Below are 12422 nucleotides of genomic sequence, written 5' to 3'. Positions count from 1 at the left end.
CTCCACCCGCCTGCACAACTCTGGTGCAGCACAGCTCGGGTGGAGAGAGATCAAAGTGCGCATGATGGATTCACCGGCCTTAGACAGCTGGCCAAACCGTCATGCACACTTACATGGTGCACAACTCCTCCCCTGCTCTCATCATGGCCCCACCCCGCCCAGACTTGTCATGCTGGCTCAAGCACAGAAAGAAAAAAGTAATAAATGGATTTATTATCATTTTATTTTTCCCTCCCTCAGTGGGCTCTCAGTAGGGGGTGACGCTCCTCTGGTATAGCATAGGAGCTGCTGCTGTGTTTGATATAAAATGAAGTTTCTTTGGGCATGACATACTGCTTTGTGTATAGTATTACGCATGTCTCACAGTGTTACACCTTATCCTTTTCTTTGACCTTTTTGTTAAAATTGTGTAAATTATCTCACCACATGACTGCTCTAGACTACATGGGCTGCCTTTCTCATCACACTGCTGACAGCAGTCAACAAGGTGTGGGGGCTTTTCTTGACCGAAGTCTTGAGAACACATCCGTCCATCATTAAACTGTTTATGTTGCAAAGAGGGCTATACAAATATACACATATTAGTAAAATATCCAATGTTTTTCAAAGGAGCCCTAATCCCACACTTCACCTTCTTTATGTCAAGAGGCAAAGGGCCAGACCTAATCTGTCACTGCTTCTTACAACACTAGCACTGCTGCTGTCCAAGGCCTCAGTCTTCAAGAAGGCTGTAACTTGTCTGCACCCAAAAATGAAATCACCCACATATCCATCCACAAACTCATGCATTCATCTGTTCATCCACTCACCCACAAATTCATCCTTAGATCCATGCACTAACACTCGCCTGTCTTTCATCTCTTTAGTCTCTCATCCAATACTTAACTCATTCTCAGTCACATTTTGACAAGTACTCACACAAACACGACACACAGTGGAGAAGCAGTTTCGTGTTAAAACTGCTAGACCTATTGGGTTTTCAAAAGCTTGTTAATTTCTGTCATCACAATACCCTTAACTTTATTGTCTTTTTATTCTTGTAGGTATATGGGGCTTCAGTTAGTCTTCGAAGTGGCATCGTGGGTGTGTTTCTTCCTGGTGTTCCTCATTCTACGAAATCAAGAAAAAAGAGCTTCGAACAAGTGCAGTCCAGAAAATCTGAATCTCACCACCAGGGTGGATAATGGCCAAGGTGAATGGAAGATACAGACCATGAACATAGCATGTGCTCACTCCTGACGCAATCCTCCTCACTGCACTAACCAGGGAACTCTCTTATGCTGCACTTTAATCTATAGCCGAAGGTGTTTACCTGGAGTTTCTAAATTACTTCAGCACCTTTATGATACATTTAAGAAATGTTATCATTTTTTTCAAACATCAAATAGCATTCCATGTTAAAGTAATATTTTCGATTGCTATGGACCACGTTTTCATGCCTCTATACATCCCCTTTAGCAGTCTCATGCACATCAGTGTGACTAAATCATGACATTTATATGTACATACAACACACTGATGTACAGGCTAAAGCAGTGCTCTAAATTTCCACCATAGATTCCTGAAGAACAAAGATAACTTCACGAGAGTCACTCCTTATTGCATATATGAAATCCCAGCAGTTTCTCCAGTTATTATGCATGCTATTTAACACCTGCAGTCTTAGGATATAAAAGCTGTGCACATACTTGTCATATTTTGTTTGTTGCCCCCAAGTTATTTGATTTGTTTCCAGTGTGAAAGGTCATCGCGAGAGGCACTGTTATTTACTCTGACACTTGCTCCTAGAAAGAACACCGCCCTATAAAGTGCCTAGGGACACAACAGAGTTTTTGTTGGGGGTCTTAGGCGAGAGACAAATAATAGTAAATTAGAAGACACATCTTACTGCATTGATGATGCAGCCTATGAGCCATCCATCCACCCACTACTGTAGATGAAGCACTGTGAGCTCATGCACTACTGAGGAGGGGTGTGGGGCTGAGATAAGTATGAGTGCTTCTTGAAAGAGAAAAGATAATCACGTTGTTTCTTACATGGAGTTTTTAGAAAAGAACTAAGTAGACATTCTTACAATGTATGATACCTGCATATGGAAGGTTATCCTAAAGATCTGACTCATTGTTTAGGAGGCAGCATTTCAAAGTACAGGCAGGATCACAAATATGCTTGCCATTAAATAAGAGGAAGACACTTAGGTGTGTCCTGTGGTTCCAGCAGGAGGCGGGAAGGGGCTCTACTCTGTGAGGGGCCATCTGTGGCACCCACCTGAACTTTTGAAAACATCTTCTACTACAGACAGAATTCCCTTTCTGGCAGTCCTAATGAATATCCTTGGGAAAATGAATCTCAAGAAGGGATTATATTTGTCACAGCTGCAGTGAAGTTCCTGTTCAGGGCGCGTGGTGTAACTGACAAAGAGGAAGTGAGGAGAAAGGCTTAGGCAGGGCACACTGTCTAGTCCTCATGTGTTTTCTTGTGTTGGTTGGTTTCTCCTGGAAGCTGAACTAATCATGGTTGGGTTCCTCGAGTGCGGCAGCATAAAAGCTGCACTCTGGAACCCGTTTGTGACTGTAATTCTTACCTTGAACTTTACACTTACTTTGTTTTCATAACAGCCTTGCCACTGCTGACTTCTCCTTAATTTGGACATGCTGCTGCCTCTGTCACAACCTCTGGAGGGATTCCTTCAATTTTCCGATGGCTGTTGAGAATTACTTGGAGTGCTTTCGGTTTGGGAAGTTTTCCATCGTCCTGTGGAGACTAAAGTAGTATAAAGAACATTTACCAACAGCTGACTAATCTTCCAAGATGTATACATGGGAGTAAGTTTGGAAATTTACTCACCGCCCTGCAATTGGGATCCATCAAACGCGACAGATGATGTTATGAGCATTCTGCAAAAGAAGGAAAAGACTGTTAATGGATATTTATCCAAATGAACCTGGGATTGAGAGGGCATGTTAATTGTTTGTTGTCAAAGACTCTTTGAGGCACTCCTGGGGACATACTAAGTCACTGATTTTCTATCGACTTTGTTTGAGAGACTTTGAGAGACTGATGTAATTGTGGTCTTCTGTTGCTCCCTTAAAATTCCTGTCAGTTAAGGGCTTAGGTACTCCTGGGCAATATAAGGTGGTTTTAGGAGTAAGACTATTTGGTTTTGTTATTAAATCAGCATCCTCTATTATTTTCCTTCGCTTAAGATTACCCTGCCTTTCTTGGGTTCCTGCAGTGAGCTGCAAGTGGGAAAGTGAAAGGTATTAAGTAATAAAACACCCTTAGCAGTTGTAAAGCTATTTTCCAAATGTTCATACGTTAGAGGCAAAGGTTCTTAAAAGTCCATTATATTTTGATTTAGATGTATAACTATCCTAGAACGGTGAAGGAACCTCTAGTGCTGTGAATTGATGCGACTACCTTGAAGGGACCCTGGACCAGCATCCTTTGTGATTAAGGGCCATATGTATCAAAAAAGAGTTTTGTGATTCTCAAAATGTTATTTTTAGCGAATCGCAATTAGAGAATCGCAGAATGTAATGTAAGTAGGATTTGCTAAAAATGTTGCAAATCCTACATATCCCTTATTTGCAAATCACAAATTGAGATTTACAAATAAGGAATACCTTCCCAAATCATTCCTATGGGCTAGGAGGCTCATAGGAATGAATGGGACGACATCCTCAATTTGCGATTACCAATTAGAGAATCACAAATTGAGAATGCAATTTCAAGGTTTCAAGGGTGCCAAAAGGACACCCTGTTTCACCCCTGAAACATGCATTTGTGCACATTTTGCGCACAAACATGCCCTAAGGGCATGTATGTGTGACATATGCCTCTTTTAAAAAATCAATAAAGTGTTTTTTTAAAGAAAATCGCAAATTACCACCAACTTGAAGTTGGTGGTAATGTGCAATCCCTTAAGGCCAAATAGCACATTTTTTGGTCCTTCCACAATTGCATTTAAGTAATCGCAATTTGCAATTCCTTGATTGCATTCGCAAAATAGAGAATCGCAAATTTTGTGATTCTTTATTTTGCAATGGCTTTTTGGGATGTTACATCCCAAAAGGCTTTTTCCCATTTGCAAACAGGCAGATTCTGAGAATCTGCCCGTTTGCAAACGGGAAAAAGGCTTGATAGATATGGCCCTAAAACATTTCTCACACTTCCCCTTTCTAATGGGTGTTATTATCACCTGGAGCTCTATGCCAATCTCCCGTGGTTGTGAGGTTCTAGGGGAATAAACTTCTGGTATTCACGTCTCACTCCCACAAGACTGTGCAGCCTGCCACTGTACTGGTTGTGCCCAGACATTACAGAATTAAGGCCCAAGTTTAGGATTCTAGTCTGAGTTAGTTGGAATCCCAGAACCTTTATTTAGGCAGATAGAATTGCTATATTCGTCCCCCACCAGAATGAAACCAGGGATTTACAACAGGCAATACAACAGTCTCTAGATGAAAGATATAAGCTTGCACTAGAGTGAAACAATTTACAAGGTGGTTCAGGTTGTGCTGGGGCTAGAACTAAAACTACATCTTGGTGGAAGGGGCACATTAAACCCATTTTAAACCCTCCTACTTTTGTTTATTTTGATGTGCATACAGCAGATGATGAATGGGGTGCAACATGTGGCGTTGAAGTATCAAACCCAGTAATTCAGGTTTTTGCACCACAGAGTGTTCCACTGGATCCTCCTGGATGGTTTTATAGGAAGTCTTCTAAGTTTGCCACCCTTTTATATCAATGTTAGTTGCATTTTATGTACAAACCAATGTACTTTCTGATTGACCAGTGGCATTCATCGAGTGTCATCCATCATTTCTTATCTTGGTGGACCTCCAGGTTCATGGTCAACGCCACTAATAGTCTTATAATCATCTGAGGAGGAGAGAAGCTGAGATTCATTTTGCTTCCATCCAATAAGCAATTAATCAAAGAAGAATGAATCAATTGTTCTGTTTATAGCCAGGGTTTGGGGTTCTTACTGTCTTTAAAAACCCTTATTCACGTTGAAGCCGTTGATGCGGTATATCTTGATTTTCCGCTAGCATTATTATGTGGTACTCCGCAGTTGATTTCAGTGGGTTAGAAGAGGAAGGGCGGAACCTAATTCTTTGGGTTCTGCCGGGGAGGAAGGAGTGGAGCCAGTCAAGGGCAATTCCCTGGATGAAGGCTTTGTAGAGTTTGTCGGTGAGTATGCGGTGGGAGATGGTGTTGAAGGCTGCAGAGAGGTTGAGTAGGATCAGGGCTGCGGTGTGTCCTTGGTCGAGGAGGGTGTGGATGTCGTCTGTGGCGGCAAGTAGAGCGGTTTGCATTCTGTGGTTGCAGCGGAATCTAAACTGGGAGGGGTTGAGGATAGAGTTTTCTTCAATGAATTTTGTTAGTTGGATGTTGATGGTTTTCTCTGTGACTTTTTCCACGAAAGGGATGAGGGAGATGGGTCAGTAGTTCTTAAGGTCCGTGGGATCTGCTGATGGCTTCTTGAGTAGGGGTCTGACTTCTGAAGATGCCAGTTTCAATTCGAAGGTGGAGTTGATGGTGCGTCATGGATGTATGACATTACAACGCATGCTTTTACCACGCATGCTTTTACATCGCAAGTTTTACAACACATACCATTACAACGCATAGTGCTTTGGGGCGCTGGATAGTGAATAGTTTAATTTACTATTCCAACTCCAGTCCCCGTGGATAGTAGGGAAGGTGTTTGATAGTACATTAAACCTATTCCCTATCCTAGAGCGCCCCCCAGCGCAATGCGTTGTAATGGTTTGTGTTGTAAAAGTTGTGTCGTAAAGGCACTGCGTGGTAAAAGTTGCGTTGTAAAGGATGTTTCCCGTGCGTCATAGTTCTGGGGTGATGGTGGCGGCTAAGGGGATGATGTGCGGGGCAGTGGTCTGTGGGGGCTCCAGAGTGGATGCCTTTCATGGACGATGCAGTGTCTTCGGTGGTGACTGGTGTCCAGGCGGGGATGGTGGGCTGGCTGACTGGCGTTGCTGGAGGATGGAGTGGTCTCAGAGTCCGGTGTCTGGTCGTTGAAGTTGTTATAGAGGTCCCTTATCTTCAGTTGGAAGTAGGAGCTTGTTGCATAGGTCCTGGGATTGGGTGAGGTCAGATTTGAGCTGCTCATCTGTGATCTTGTTACCAGCGAGGTGTGCCCGCATATCGGCGCTTTATTTTAAATTGATTAAAAAGCTTTTAAACTGTTTTCATTGCTACTTGGTGCACTCACCCACCTGCTCTCTGTTCTGATTGACACGCCCTGGTCCACCGCAGCCACTCGGGCTGATTGTTGTGGAGAGCGCCCCGAACACTTTGGGGAAATACTCACTTCCTGATTGTCGGCTAGCCGCCATCTTGGCCGGCGGTCTAGCTGTCAGGATCTCCTTTGCCTCTCCAGGTATTTAATCCGGCTCGAGTTAGGGGTCAGGCTTGTTACCAGCGAGGTGTGCCCGTATATCGGCGCTTTATTTTAAATTGATTAAAAAGCTTTTAAACTGTTTTCATTGCTACTTGGTGCTCTCACCCACCTGCTCTCTGTTCTGATTGACACGGCAGCCACTCGGGCTGATTGTTGTGGAGGGCGCCCCGAACACTTTGGGGAAATACTCACTTCCTGATTGTCGGCTAGCCGCCATCTTGGCCGGCGGTCTAGCTGTCAGGAGACGGTCGTTGGAGTATTTAGGAGGGCCATGATATGGGAGTGCAGCGGACGTGCGCAGCGGGCGCGCCGGCGGCGCGCCAAAAGCAAGCCCGTCTGCGCCAGTCCGCGCCGGTACGGGCCTAGGGACTAGGCAGTATGGTAAAAACCTTAGCTACTCCTCTACGGAGCTTCGTTTATTACAACAATCTAGCCTGGATTTAGCTACACGATCCTGTTTGGTGGCTAATAACATCTGCCTCCCCCTGGCTGGCCATGCCTTCCGTGATACAATAGTTTCTCATCCTTCCCCTATTAGGAAAATTCCGATGCCCAAGGACTTTACTCTCCGCTGTCTGTATCTGAATACATGGTCCATGGTAAAACATCAACTGGACATTTTTCTACTCCTCAATACAGACAGACCTGACATCTTACTCATTACTGAAACTTGGCTTACCCAAGATTCCCTGCCGGACGTCCTTGTTGCTCTCCCGTCTGACTATTACATACTGTCAGTGAACAGGCCTTCGGGAAAGCAAGGGGGTGGCGTCGCAGCCATCATCCATAAGGACCATAAGTTCACGACTCTATCTCCTTTGGTTCTGCCGGATACAGAAAATCTTGTAATCGAAATTGCCACAGATAACGGAACCATGGTGCTGGCATTTATTTATCACCCCCCCTAATGTAATGCCTACCTTCCCGGTCTCTCTAAGCGATCAACTGGCTGGTCTAGTTGTTAATTTTGGCAAGGTAATGCTGGTCGGGGAATTAAACTACTGGTTCGATGATCCAGCGGGAGGGTCCCAGGCTATTGAACTCTCTGAGCTCCTCTCTCCTTTGAATTTCTCTCAACATGTTCGGACACCTACCCACGAAAAAGGACACATTCTGGACCAAATCTGGTCCTACAATGTACCTTTGTCTATCCCGACGGCAACCCCTTGTATTTGGTCAGACCACTATTTAATCCATGCAAAAGCCTTTATCCCAGTGGGAGGGGTAACTAGGAAATGGAGATCATTAAATAATCAAGATTTCATGAACTCCTTGACCAACTCAATCCCAGCTCCTAGTCATGACCTTAACCTTATGGAAAAAAATCTCTCTGACTGGCTCTTGGCAGCCTGCAATGAGCATGTACCGCTCTCCAAATTCTCCCTTGCCCGTCGTATGGATGCTCACAGATGGTTCTCGGCAGATCTAAAGAAACAAAAATTGGAACTGCGTCAATACGAGAGGAAATGGAGACATGGGTACTCTGATGAAGACAGATTGTTATATACGATTGCCCGTAGGAACTACAAGAACTCTATATTAACCACTAAGGCAGCATTTTTTTCTGAGAAAATCTTAAATGCGCACAATAAATCAAAAGAAATCTTTAAGGTGGTGAATGATCTCTGCAATGATGTAAGAACTTCCCCTCCCCAAATTCCAACGCAAGAGCTCTGCAACTCGCTCAATGACTTCTTTATGGATAAGATAGCCACCATAAAAGAAAGCATACCGGAAAGGCCTAGTATGGTCTCTATAGAGGATACCCTCAGGAATCCCCCCGAACTGGATGTTATTCCCCCGATCGATGATCCTAGGATAGTGGAACTGATGATCCGGGTGAAATCCGGCTCACCAAATGATTGTTGCCCCTTTTACGTCCTAAAGGACGTCTTCTCGGCACTTCCACTTGGCATACTTCCCCTCCTGAATGAGTAACTAGCACGAGGAAGGGTCCCCACTACCTTTAAAAATGCGACGCTGGTCCCGCTTATTAAAAAAACGGGGGCCGAACCGGCCAATCTCTCTAACTATCGGCCTATATCCCTCCTCCCATTTGGAGCAAAGATCTTGGAAGCTCATTTGGCCAGTTGTATTTCCAATTTCATCGAAACATCGGATTACCTGGAGCCCAACCAAGCCGGTTTCCGTCCGGCGCACTCAACTGAAACTGTGTTTCTCGCAGTCCTGGACACTATGAGATCTAACGCCGACAGGGGTATCCATCAGGCCTTAGTGCTCCTGGACTTGTCGGCGGCGTTCGACACGGTGGACCACACCATCTTATTGCACCGTGTCGAACAGGCTGGTCTGCGGGGCTCTACTCTCATCTGGGGGAACTCTTTTCTGAGTAACCGTACTCAGGCAGTCAGACTTGGGAACTTCACTGCGCCCAAACTGATCACTACCTGTGGTGTCCTGCAAGGTTCGTCATTGTCCCCTCTCCTGTTTAATCTATATCTCAAACCCCTCCTACACTCTCTAAAAAACAGGAAGGTCACTATTTTCAACTACACCGACGACCTGCAGCTAATATTCTCACTGGACTCCACTGACTCTGTCACGGAATTCCAGGCCACCATGTTGCACATTCAGCGGTGGATGGAGTTGAGCCACCTAAAACTTAACCCAGGGAAGACAGAGCTGGTACTCCCGGGCAAAAGTGCGACCAGCTGGGGCCACCACTTCTGGCCGTCAACAATGGGGTCACCTTCCTCTCCCTCTCTTTCGGTGAAAAGCCTCGGGATCACCATCAACTCAGATCTTTCTCTTAAAGGTCAGGTGGGAGCTGTGATCTCTTCCAGCTTCCATCAATTGCGCAAAATAAGAAAAATCGCTCATTTGCTCACCCACTCTGCGATCATACAAGTGGTACTCGCCCTGGTCTTGTCCCGATTAGATTTTTCCAACTCTATCTACCTAGGACTCCCCATGTTTTTGTCTAAACGCTTACAAATTGTTCAAAATCAAGCGGCCAGACTTATCTTTAAACACCGCAACAGGAGATCGGCAAGACCATTGCTGGCCGCCCTCCACTGGTTACCGATGGCCCAACGGGTGATATTTATAGTAGGATGTCTGGCTTTTAAGGCCCTGCACGGGAAAAGACCCATGTTTATCAACAACCTAATTGTCAAGCATGAGCCTACCCGCAACCTTCGTTCAGCCCATCTGTTCCTTCTCACCTTACCCTCTTTCAAACGGAAGCGTCAGGGTGGGTGTTGATTTGCTTATCTTGCCCCAAAGGTTTGGAACACTTTTCCCTTGACGATCAGGAGCTGTACTAACCTTATGGAGTTTCGGAGAGCCTTGAAGACCTAGTTATTCAAGCAAGCATCCGGATGGGTTAACTGCTATCAATTTTCCTCACTGCCAGCGCCATGAATCCCTTGGGTGCCCGTGCGCTTAAAAAGTTTAGATTAACATAACATAACATCTTGCTCCAGTTTCTTCGTGGAGGGCGGGGTGCAGGTTTGGGTGCCGTGGATTTGTTCACTTGAAAGTGTACGCAGTGGTGGTCAATCCATAAGGGTTGCGTGGTGTGGCTTAAGTTGATGTTGTTACTGCCCGCAAAGTCCTGGCTTGTGAGTGAGGGTGGTGACGAGCTGTTTCAGTCCGAGGTTGGAGAGGTTGTCCAGGAGGGTGGTGGAGTTGGGGTCATTGAGGTGGAAGTTGAGGTCTCCAATGAGTGTGTAATCCATGGAGGAGATGGCGTGGCGGACGATGAGGTCGGCGATGAAGGTGGTGAAAGCAGTTTGAGGTCCGGGAGGTCTATATGCGAGGGTGCCTCTTTGGGTCGTACTGGGGCTGGTCTGGATCTGGAGGTGGAGGTGGAGGTGGTGGGTGGGCTGTTGCTCCAGCTGGACGTCATGAGTCAGAGGGAGCTCTTGTGTGCAGTGGCAAGTCCTCCTCCTGGGCGGTTGGGGTGGTACTTCCTCTGGATCTTCTATCCGTCCAGGATGGCGATGTCGGGGTGGAGGTGGAGTTGGTCCAAGTTTTTGTGAAGAAGGCGACGTCTGGGGAGGTCCCAGATCTCTACTGTGTGCCTGTGCAGGGAGCGCACGTTGAGGAGGATGCACCTCAGGGCTTCCGAGGTGTTGGCATTGGGCATGGGGGTGGTGGCCATGGGGTTGCGCACTGTGAGGAAGGTCTGGCAGCAGTGAAGGCAGGAGAACTGTCCGTGGGTGGTGCTCTGCGTGGACAGTTGGCAGTTGTTGTTCCTTCCAGGGTTGAGTGCGTGGAGGGCAACTGAGTCATAGCAGTGGGGGGTCGGAGATCCAGTGTCCATGGCGCTGGTCGCGGTCAGGGTGCGCATTGGCGCTGATGGGCTTGCCTTTGGCGTACCATTGGAATGCCTGCTACATGCTTCTGCTGCACGGCCGCCATTGAATAGGTGAGGGAAGTGCAGCTGAGAGGCGGGGGCAGGAACCGGCAGGGGGAAGGGGCCACGGGGGCAGCAGCGGTGAGAAGGGCAGCAAGCGGGCACAGAGAACACAACTCCACAACAACAATGGGCACAAACTGAATTAACAGGCACAGATAAGGTACAAATAAGGTAAAATAAGGCACAAATACAGCACAATAAGGCACAAATGAGGCAGGAAACAACTATACACGAATACAGAACAAGGCACAAGAACGGGCACGGATAGGGCACAGAAATGGCACGGATAAGGCAACAATGGGGCAGAAAAACAGGAATACAGGAATACCAAACCAGGCACACGAGCAGAGCGGGCACAATCACAGAGACTGTCTCAGGGACAGACTCGAACCTGCGAGCGGCGGTGAGGCAGGGTCAGCGGCAGCAGCACAACAGCGGAGCTGCGGGGGGAGCAGGCCTCTGGTCAGGAGTTCAGAGGTCTTGCTCATTAAACCATGTAGTTGTTGGTTTAGTCCTATGAGCATGACGTGCTGAAATAGGGGCTAGCTAATTCATAGTACCTTAGTCATACTTCAGCTCTCATTGTGTGTGGCTGTCTAAGTGGGCTATACAAAGCCCAACTGCCAACTCCATCCAGTCATGTGACCAGAAAGAGGGTGCAGGCACCAAATAGCAGAGGCAAGAACATGCCTTCCTTCTAAAGGGGACATTTTCAGAATTCTAATTTACAATCCAATTTCACCATTAGGTTAGGATTTTAAATTAGGATTCCAAAGACGCCAAACATGAACCAGTCATATTTTTCCATTTGGAAATGTTGCTTATAAAATGTAATAAGGTAATCATAATGTTATCCTACAGGAGATACATGCATTGGAGTAGTGAACAATGAATGTAAGAGTTTTTCTATACCAAGACATGTAAGATTTTAAAGAACATACCCTGCTTTTTAAATACATCACACCCTGCCCCTAGGCTATCCAGGGCCTACCCTAGTTGTGACTTACATGTATTAAAAATAAAGGTTTTGGCCTGGCAAGAGGTTTAACTTGCCAGGTCAACAGTGCCATTAAAAACTGCACACACAGGCTCTGTAATAGCAGACCTGAGACTGTTTTGGATTCCAGGGATACTTAAGTGGGTGGCAGAATCAGTGCTGCAGGCCCACTAGTATTTAAGTGAAATTGGGCAATCCAATATACCCTTGTCGACTTGGTTGATTACATTAAACATGTAAGGGTGTCTACAAGGGATTTATTTCACAAAAAGTAATTGTTTAAATATATATTGTATATGGGATGTCTCTTCATGACATAAAGTCATTGAAGAAATGCATGTATATTTATGAAGAGAAAGAAATTCAGATGGCAAGGTGTAACACTGATGATTTTTTTTTGTCAAAATGCTCAAACTTAGAGATTCATAAAAAGAATCTCACATACATTGATAACAGAAATTAAAATTGAACTAAGGAAAGGTTAATGTCATTAATGTAAAACTACCCATCTCCACATAACAAAACCAGATTTTGTCCTACATGGAGTAACTAGATCTCCCCAGATGAATTTAACAATCACTAAAGGGAAGACTGTGTTATACGTTGATATT

General features: G+C 45.7%; 1 protein-coding gene across 1 annotated transcript in view; it reads left to right on the top strand.

The window, feature by feature from the left end:
- The window catches only part of LOC144773949 (solute carrier organic anion transporter family member 2B1-like), a 560363-nt gene extending 555780 nt beyond the window's left edge, over positions 1-4583 (top strand). Inside the window, exons 14-15 of the mRNA XM_078659003.1 lie at positions 1044-1192; positions 2619-4583. Coding sequence (XP_078515129.1) covers positions 1044-1192; positions 2619-2644 — 175 coding nt within the window. The 3' untranslated portion in view covers positions 2645-4583. The remainder of the gene's footprint in view (positions 1-1043; positions 1193-2618) is intronic.
- The last annotated feature ends 7839 nt before the right edge of the window (positions 4584-12422 follow it).

Source organism: Lissotriton helveticus, chromosome 8, assembly GCF_964261635.1.
Source record: "Lissotriton helveticus chromosome 8, aLisHel1.1, whole genome shotgun sequence".
Lineage (NCBI taxonomy): Eukaryota > Metazoa > Chordata > Amphibia > Caudata > Salamandridae > Lissotriton > Lissotriton helveticus.
This window is presented reverse-complemented; position numbering and strand designations above follow the sequence as displayed.